General features: G+C 36.4%; 1 protein-coding gene across 4 annotated transcripts; it reads right to left on the reverse strand.

The window, feature by feature from the left end:
- Nucleotides 1–1,815: 1,815 nt before the first annotated feature.
- Nucleotides 1,816–5,346, reverse strand: LOC121240573 (metal tolerance protein B). Of its 4 annotated transcripts, none has more exons than XM_041138049.1 (3): nt 5,089–5,345; nt 3,420–3,491; nt 1,816–3,051 (listed from the first exon to the last, which is right to left on the reverse strand). In XM_041138049.1, the coding sequence occupies exon 3, from the start codon at nt 3,049–3,051 to the stop codon at nt 1,924–1,926; it is 1,128 nt and encodes a 375-aa protein (XP_040993983.1). In that variant the 5' UTR covers nt 3,420–3,491; nt 5,089–5,345; the 3' UTR covers nt 1,816–1,923. The 4 variants fall into 4 exon arrangements, with proteins under 4 accessions (XP_040993983.1, XP_040993982.1, XP_040993980.1 ...); XM_041138048.1 differs by having other exon boundaries at nt 3,420–3,496; XM_041138046.1 differs by lacking the exon at nt 3,420–3,491 and having other exon boundaries at nt 1,816–3,054; nt 5,089–5,346.
- Between the last annotated feature and the right edge of the window lie 4,948 nt (nt 5,347–10,294).

Consider the following 10,294-nt stretch of genomic DNA (forward strand, 5'->3'; position numbering starts at 1 on the left):
AGAGATAATCCGATTAGGTTGTCAAACCATTAATCATATCTCTAGTTGTGATGGGAATCCACGTTGAAAACAATAATTGCCTTGAAAAAAATAGCATTTTATTTTTATTTTTTTAATGAATAATCTATTCCCCAGCAGTTTCTGAACCCTAAATTTAAAAATAAAAAGTTTTGTTAATAATGTTCTAATGAATCATTAAATGGGACCCTTTCAGATTCAATTTCGTTGGAATAGGAAATGTTGGTTGGTCCTCATGATTTTTTTTGGAAAATGGAGCTACCGAGAGTTGGGTCCCGACATGGGTCCCGTCATTTTTTTTTTCTTTTTATTTAGTGATTAAATATATATATATATATATATATATTTTTAATAATGTTTTTTTAAAAAATGTTTAAAGATAAAAAAAAAAAAAAAAAAAAAAAAAAAAAAAAAAATCTATGAAAAAAACAGAGAGAATTTCGCTTTCTCGAGAACCATCCTCCGGTGGGTGTAGCACTATTTTTTTTTTCTTTCCCAAAATTCTCATTTTTGACCTTTCCTCTCAGATATTTGGAGTTATCAAAGCAATCCAACCAGTTCAGATTCTCAAACTCTCAACGATGGACCACAAAAGATGTCGAATTTAACTCTCAAAACTGTCTCAGAAATGTTTAGAGACTGCTGGTAGAATTGAGTTCTTAGCCTCAAATCATAGAGAATGGCAACAATGGCATAACTGCAACTGAAGCAGCTGTCTAAATCATTTCCAATCTTTACTTGAAAACACATTTGAAAGATCTCCTACACAACACGCATCATACAATTCAGCAACAGATATCATGTATTGTTTTTTGCAGTGAAAATAACTGAGGGGAAGAGAGGAAAACTTAAAAAGGGCCATTTACAAGACAGAGGTGCCAACTTTCTTATTTCCAAAAAATGAAATGTGAAAGGGCCATATTTAACAAAAACTCTTACAACCAAAGGAAAAAAAAAACTCTCTCTCGGTTGATCAAGGTCTGGTTTGTTTTCGAAGATGAGTTGAGATAAAAATTAAAAATTGAATAAAATATTATTAGAATATATTTTTTTAATATTATTTTATTTTGAAATTTGAAAAAATTGAATTACTTATTTTATTTTGTATAAAAATTTAAAAAAGTTGTAATGATTAGACGAGATGAGATGAGATGAAAAGTTTTGTGAAAGTGAACGAGCCTAAGAACCCACTCTCTCAAAATCCGTGTGCCAACTAAAAGATTCTTGTCCCTAACCACTACTTAATGGACGTTTTGATGATGTTGCTTCTGGTTATGGTTACAGAAAAATAGTAAAGCTACATGAAATTTTTCTTGGTACTTTCTTTGACACTACTTTTTTGTTTGATTGAGACCCTTTGTAGAACCTCTATATAAAATCTATATCTCAAGCATCACATCTTTAAGAATTAGATGTGAAGAAAATGTTAGATTTTCTCCAACCAAACACTAAATAAATGTGTTTCCTTCTCTTTTTATATCTTCCAGTATAAACAAACCATATGCTTTCTATTTCTCTCTCCATCATGATTTTCTTTCTATTCCATCCTTGGATAAACTTCTAAACACAAGGGGTTAGGGATAAAATGCTGAGAGTGATATCAAACACAGTGGCATAACTTGCTAATCAGATTAAAAACTTGAAATATATAATATATATATATATATATATCTTCATCAGCAGCAACTCGAGGTTCAATTATCATAAGAGAAGCAGATGGACGACGCATGAACTAGATCAAAACAGATCCAATTGAACTACTTGCTACACATTATTGGAAAATTATTAACTGCTAACTTGGTAGACAATGGCCTTGCTTTTTTATTTCACGACTCTCTTCTAACTTAAACAGTAGGAACTGAAGAAAGTTGAACAAGAAAGAAGGAATGTTAAATGTATAAGTTGCTATTCAATTTGCACAGTTACATGATGTATTCTGTATGTTCTTTCACAGAAATCTCTGATCTTGCAAATCAATTCACTCGAGGAAACTAGAGGATCAGCTGTTACATGGCAAGATAACACAATTTTCCCCGCAGTTATTGCCCAAACATGTAGGTCATGAACATCCTGAACTCCTTTGATACACTTGAGGCCATTTTCTAGCTTATCAATATCAATCTCTATTGGAGTCCTCTCCATCAGTATGCCGCATATATTTCTAAGCATAGACACAGTAGTACTTAAAGCAAGAACTGCAAATATAAGAGTACAGATCAGATCAACCACTAACCAATCTGGTTTTGCCCATATGATGGCTCCAGCAATCATCACCCCCACAGACTGAATCAGATCAGTCAAGACATGCAGGTAAGCACCTTGGACATTTATGTTTAATATTTTGGACTTTTCTGGAGAATCTGACACCAAGTTAGTCTCCTCTTCAGTTGTTGCACATAGTTCCTCCTTTTCATGATCATGATTATGATCCATGTGTCCACAGGCATGATGAGTGTGGCTGTGGTCGTGATTGTGACCAAGCCATGCGACCATCAGACAGTTAATAATAAATCCAAATGCTGCAATCGCAAACATAAGCATCCCATTCACCTTTGCGTTTTTGTAAAGAATTCTGTCAATGGCTTCATAAATTAAAATCCCAGAGATCAACCATATAAGCTGCACAGATAGAAGGGCACCCAAAACCTCAAGACGATTGTATCCGAAAGAATGGTGAGATGTTGCCGCCCAACCTGAAGCCCATACAGTGAAAAGAGAAATGGACAATCCAGCAACATCAGAGAGCAAGTGGGCTGCATCTGTGATAACTGCAAGGCTGTTGGCTTTCACACCACCAAAAATCTCTACTATTATTACTATTATATAAAAAATGATAAGTCCACATAGTTTTACCACCGACTTTGATCGTTGTTCTGACTCCAAAGTACTATTTTCTTGTCTGGAGAAAGCACAAAGATGTTTGCAAGATAAACTCTGTGGCAGGGAGTGGATTTCATTTTTTTCAGAAACTACTGGAATCTCAATTTCCACCTGGGAATTTGTTCTCAAGATGGGCGTTTCCTCTTGCTCCATCTGCTTCAAGAAAAACTGACGGGTTAATTTTGCGAAAGAAATACATTAAACGCAAACAATTAGACTCAATAATTTCATTAATTAGCTTCACACACTAGAAATATGTCATACTTAAGGCTACCAACCAAATGACTTCAAACGGAATATTAAAAATGAGGAAAAGAAAAGGACCGCTAGAGATCAGTCAGTGCTTTTTTAACCATAGCTGAAAACGGAGACTTCTATATGTTAGGCAGCTTCTAATACATGACCAGATCCAATTGATGAAGTCGGCTAAGATCAGAGGCTTGGATACGAACGCAGAAGAAATCATGATGACAGTTTATGAACTTGTGATAAGTTGAAGACTGGAATTTGGACCATATTACCTTTTTTTTATCAAGTCCACCAGAGTCTATGTAGCCCTATTGTATGTCATGCAAGTGTCCCTGTCCCAAAATCTATCCTAGAACATCAAAAGATCTTAATTAAAATAAGAGTTTCTGCAAGCTTTAATCATGCTAAAAGTTGATGTAACGCTATGAGATTGAGCAAACCACAATGCAGAGTTTTGTATTTCAAAATCTCTTTTAATGGGAAGAGAAATATGATCCCGAGCTCATAAAACATCTGGACTTTACATTCTGTCATACATAATAACTCACCAGCTCTTTCTAATATATATTTTTTTATAGGTAAAAGTAAAGTTCTATTGATATACAAGGCTTTGACTAAGTACACCGGTAGTATTTCTCTAAAATATATAAAAATCTCTTTTACATTCTGCCATGCATACTGAGATCCTATTCATTATTCGACTCTATCTAGAACATCAAAAGATCTTAATTAAAATAGAAAGGTTTCTGCAAGCTTTAATCACGCTAAAAGTTGACGTAACGCAATGGGATTGAGCAAACCACAATGCAGAGTTTTTATTTCAAAATCTCTTTTACATTCTGTCATGCATACTTAGATCCTTTTCATTGTTTGACTCTATCTATGATCATGCACCTTTGTGATATCATATGTCAATATGCATTTTTTCACCATGACGATGCGCACCCACGTTCAACTCCTCTGGTCTTTTAGTGGAACCTAATGCAACCTAATCAATTTTATCTTCTCCATCTAGTGACTTAGTCATTAATTCATATGAGAGATCAAAAACTAATGGTGACTTTCCAGATTCTGTACTGAAGTCTGCTATCACTGACATCTTATGAATGCCTACACTTCTCATTCCATCTTCTTTAGTATCACTTCTCATGCCGATATTACTGTTCAAACTCTGTTCATTTTGTGAACTGCCCAACTTTTCATACCATTGAACATACCTTGCCTTGTAAGTTGTAAACTGTACATGCAATTTCCAATTAAACTTGATGACTAATATTCATCAGAATACAAGCTTTCCTCCACTTTGTCCTACAACTCTAATCCTATGCATAATCTACACATTCCCACCCAAGAACAATTAATCCAAAGTACAAACATAATCAAATGAAGGCATAAAATCAAGAATCCAAAAGCTAACCAGAAAATAACATTGAATGCTACAAAATTTTCGAATTTTGTAACTTAGCAAGACGAATTCATCAACTACCCCTTCAAACACAAAACCGATATTTATTCAGCGTTTTTTTACAAGAATGATTTCTTTCACCAACAGCATGAAAACTCAAAACATAGGGGGCCACTTGACAATTCACAGATCCAAACACCCAGTCCCCCCCAATTAGCTGACGAGGATCCGTAGAAGACTCCAATTTAATTGGGATTAAAGCACTAAGCTTAGATCAGTTCAGACTGCAAGAGAAAAAGCACTAAGCGCTACAACATCCCATTACCGAAATATAAAGAAATACACACCATCATGGTCTACCATGAATCTTTTGACGAACCAATACAAACATGAATCCAAAAGTATGAAATACAACGAGAATTACCAAAAAAAAGGCTTAAAATTTTGGATATCCATTTCAAAATCATAGCAAATAATTTCTATAAAGAAAAAAAAAAAACTGAAAATAACAGATCAAAGAGGTGTGATAGATGTACCTGAGAAGCAGATGAAAAGACAGAGAGAAGCCTGTAAGGGGGACTCGTATACGAATTTGATCTCATAGATAGGTTGAGGAATAAAGGAGAAACAAAAAGTCTAAGGTCTATATGAAACGATCAACATGGAAAGAATCAAACGGGATCAACGGTCAGTAAGACCAGACATAGTCACATAGAAACACAGACCGACGCCCAGACTAGACCGTGCGGAATGTTTCGTTTTCCGCATGATTTACGCCCAAGTTGTAACAAATAAATGTTGGAAAGCTACGTATTGGTATCGTCAAAACCTACGGCCTAGATGACAAGAAAAACAGTGCGGGGACGGTGCTACGTCCACGCTACCTATCGTTAGACATAATTCAATTTTTTTAAAAAATTATAAGATTATTATTCTTTTACTATCTATTTTTTATTTTTTATTTTTTATCATTTTCTTTTAAGTAATTTCTTAACATTCTTAATCATTAAAAAAAAAATTTAAAAATATATAATTTTATTAATAGTCACTTCTTTAACCATTAAGTAAAATAAAAAATTTAAAAATAAATCAAATATAAAAAGAGTAGTAAATAGGTAATAGGAAGGTAGTAACCCTATTATTTTTCTCTTTTTTTCTATCGTCTTTTTTATATGTGTTTTTTTATACTTTTAAATATTTTTTTAAAAAAAATCACAATATTATTAAAAAATACTTTCTTAATCACTAAGTAAAAATAAAAAATTTCAATGGTAACACCAAGCTATAAGAACAAGTGGTGAGAATATCATTTTTCTTAATTTTTAGGGCGGCACTACAGCCACCGCTGGTTCCCGCTAGTTATTTTGGTGTGGTTTTTTTGACTTTTTTTTACATGTATTTTTTGACATTTTTATTTTTATTTAAAAAAAAACACTTCATTAATCACGAAGTAAAGAAAAAAAAAAAACCAACGGTACCTCCTAGCGGAAGCTGGGAGCGAGAGGACTAGTATTATCCAAATATCTATCGCTTCTCAATTTCCCACCTACTAAGTAAGACCTTCAAACTGAGCACAAAATTCTCCCTCGTTTCCATTGTGAACTCGTAAAAAGTCATTATATGTTGGGATTAACCTGTTTGGGTTGCATGCAGAGTCTGGTTCGTGAATAGAAAAGATGTAATCCGTGAGTTCGCTCAAGTCTGGTTTGTGAATAGAAAAGATGTAATCCATGAGTTCGCTCGAGTCTTGCGTAACAATGAGCTTGAGCGAGACATAAATTCTAGTGTTTGCTCAAACTGCGCTCAACACACCGCTTGAGTCAATATTCATTGGTTGTTCACTCGAGCGAAGAACGTATGTTTTTGCCAATTAAAGTTTTCAATGTTGTTTTCTATAAATATGTACTATTTTGATCTCTTGTACATGTTTTTCAACAGTTTAAGAGTGAACAAAGAGAGACAAAGTGTGAGTGCATATTGTCAAAGAGAAAAAGCCCTAAAGAGTGAGTTGAGATTGTGTGATTGTAATCTCCTCTGAATTAATAAAATTTCTACAATTTTGTGAACGTAGGTACGTTGTCGAATCACGTAGATTGCGTGTCGTGTGATTGCTTGATCGTTGTTCTTTATTTGTTTGTCATCGTTGGTGTGTGTTTTACAACAATTGGTATCAAAAGCTAAGGTTTGCGTCTAAAAAAGAACGATGGCTAAAGACAAACTGAAAACACTCGAGATCGACAAGTTTGATAGCACTGACTTCAGGTATTAAAGGATGCAGATCGATGACTATCTCTATGGAAAGAGACTCTATCTTCCACTTTTGGGAAAGAAGCCGGAGAGTATGGATGATACTGAATGGAATCTATTGGATCGACAGGTTCTGGGGGGTTTTCTGCTGCCTCTATCCAGAACAGTGGCTCACAATGTTATTAAGGAGAAGACTACAGTGGATCTCATGGCAGCTTTGTCAGGTATGTATGAAAAGCCGTCGATAAATAACAAGGTGTATCTAATGAAGAAGTTGTTCAATATAAAGATGTCAGAAGGTATGTCTGTGACCTAACACTTGAATGACTTTAATATGATCACAAATCATTTATCTTTTGTATAGATTGTGTTTGATGATGAGACCACAGTGTTGATTCTATTGGCATCGCTGCCAAATAGTTGGAATGCCATGAGCATGGCAGTGAGTAATTTAGCCGGTAAGATGAAACTGAACTACGATGACATACGTGACATAGTTATTGCTAAAGAGGTACACAAAAGAGACTCTAGTGAGCTCTCTAGTTCAGGACTGACTCTGAACGTTGACAATCGGGGTAGAAGACATGACAGGTCAAGCTCCAAGAGCAAGGGCAAGAGTGAGACTAACACCCCGTATTTTAGTGTATTTTTATTGAATGATTATTTTTATTAATTCAAAATTTATTCTCTTATTTTAAAATTGTCGGATTTTTAGTGAGTTTATTTTTATGATTTTTAATTTGTGAAAATTAAATTTGATATGTTTTCTTAATATTAAATTATTGTTATGCATTTAAACTGTTCTTTATTTTTTTAGATTAATTGATTGTTGGATTTAATTATTTTGTTTTCATTTTATCATTAAGTTTAAATTATTTTATTTGACTTGCTGTTTTAAAATCTTTTTCGTTGAATCATTTTTGTGACTCAAGATGTGAGGATTGGACCTCATTTCTTTCCCTCCATTTTTTCCTTTTCCTTTTTTCTTTTTCCTTCTCTTTTTCTTTCTTCTTCTTTTTCTTTTTCTCTCCTCTCTCTCTCTCTCTCCCGCGCACAACGTCTTCTTCCTTTCCCTGCGTCCGCGTTATTCTCCACCAGCTCGCCGTCATGCGCCTCCGTCCGGCGACACCGCCCAGCCCATTAGCTTCCCCTCCCTCCGGCGACCACCCACCTTCAACCTCAGCCTCCCTCGCGTTGCCGTCGCGCCACCTCCGGCCACCATCTCTTCACCACTTCATCATCAACCTCCTAGCAACCCAATGCACCCATTCTTAGTCCCGATCTGTCACCGGTGAAGTACATCTAACTCCATTTCCGTTTGGGCTTTGTGGTCTTCGACCGCCCTCTACGCCACCACGCACGACCAACCACCACCACTATTAGCTTCATCGACATCCCTAAGCTCTACCCTATCAATTTCGGGTCTTGGTTTGTCCCCATTCAAAAATGGGTATTTAAGACCCACGGCCACAGTGCATTTTGCACTGTAACGTTGTTGTACCACCACTTTTTGCAGCTCCGTGATTCTTCAGAAATTATTATATAGCACTGTAAGTATTTTTCCAAAGAACTATCTTGATTTAAATATATTTTTGCACTGACTCATTTTACTGTGTTCTGGTTGGTTATGCCGGACTGAGTCTGAGGAATACGGGGGTCAGATGGATTGGATGACGGAGTTGTTTGTGTGTTTGGTTTGTATTATGAGTTGTTGGTTGTTGGTTAAGGCGTCGTTCATGCACATGGCATATTTGCACGCATAATCATGTTTGTAAATGAAACTGGGTTTTCATGTAATTGCATTCATGTTCATGTGTTTATTGAAAACTGGGTTTTCATGTGTTAAAGGATTTTTGGGTGCGTGTGTATCACGACCCTAAGCCGAGATGAGGCATTATCTCGGTGGAGCTCCTCTGGTCACTCGGGAGTGAAATATACTGAGTAACGTCCCCTAGGTTGTCGCTGGGCAACAACAAGATTGGACGGGATGGTCTTGTGCCGACTCCGTGACCACTCTGCTGGCGAGGGCTAGAGGATGCTTGGCCATGAACGAGCTGGGCGCGGAACTGGGCATTGCTAGTTGCGTAGGGGATGCTTGGCCACGAACGCGCTGGGCGCGGAACTGAGCATCGCTACGAAGCCAGGACTTACGGATGGTCCCTAAGGGAAATCATGGTGCATATGGTAAAATGGATTAATGGGCTGTTTTCTGGAAAAATAGCGTGTGTTGAATAAAATGATTTTTATGTGGTTCATTTTCTGGAAAAATGATGTTTTATTGATTTGGGTCATTTTTTGAGAAAATGATGAATTATTTTTATTATTGGGCCAAAATGAGATTTTGGCGTGCGTTGGAAAAATATCCGTTTTTGGAAAAAATGATATTTTAAGTCAGTTGCATATTTCTTCATATGCATGCATGTTGGTTGCATTATTATGTTTTAATCACGTGGTTATTTGGTTTATATTTACCTGCGGTACCGTTTTATGGTAATGCAGATTTTGATGCAGAGGAGGATGAGGGTGAGCCTGAGGATTCGGCTTTGCCCGAGGTGTGATTGGGATCACTCGTTCTTGGTTTGAGAATTGTATTATATTTTATTTGAGATGATTGTATAACTCTTTTAATCATTTTACTTATGTTAGTTTGTATTAAAAAAACTCTGGTACTTAATTTACTTATTTATATTTATCCGCTGCGTTGTTTATTGTACAATGATGCATGTACACGCACTTGACACTATCGTTGGGATGCGTGACCGTGTTGTCATCATCCTGGCATCTCGATTCCCGTGTTTCCTTACATGGGGGTTGGGGGCACCACAGAGACGAAATCTGGGTAACAGATCACTTGCTAGAGTTGTGGAAAGCCGAGCCACAACAAGAGAGATTGTTTGAATCGTGAAGGTGCTGAGAATGACATTGTGAATGCAGTGGCTGGAGAAATACAGGATGTCTTAATCCTTGCAGTGCACGGCCCGATTAATAATTAGGTGTTGGATTCAAGGGGCTACGTTCTATAGCACTTCACATCAAAATATCATCTAGAACTACGTTGCTGGTGATTTTGGAAAAATATTTTCCGGCTAATGGAGATGCATTAGATGTATTGAGAGTGGGTGATGTGCACATCACACTTCCGAATAGAGGGAGTGGGCTTTACAGCAAGTCAGACACATTTCAGATCTGAAAAAAAAACCTTATTTCTGTGGGACAACTTGATGACGACGATTATGCAGTAGCGTTTGCTGGAGGAGCGTGGAAGATCACTAAGGGTGCGCTGGTCTTGGTGCGTGGTAAGAAATCTAACTCTTTGTATTTGACATCAAAGTCCAGTGATATGCAAGAAAATACAGAAGTGCAAAACGGCAAGCTTGGTTGCATGAATCTTATGAGGAAGCAAAATAGAGTCAGTTTTGTCATTCCTAATGTAAGCGTGAGGGTTACCAAGATTGGTTCAAAACTATATACTGTAGTGGGAGTAAGGAGTCGTCC

This window comes from Juglans microcarpa x Juglans regia, chromosome 7S (assembly GCF_004785595.1).
Source record: "Juglans microcarpa x Juglans regia isolate MS1-56 chromosome 7S, Jm3101_v1.0, whole genome shotgun sequence".
Lineage (NCBI taxonomy): Eukaryota > Viridiplantae > Streptophyta > Magnoliopsida > Fagales > Juglandaceae > Juglans > Juglans microcarpa x Juglans regia.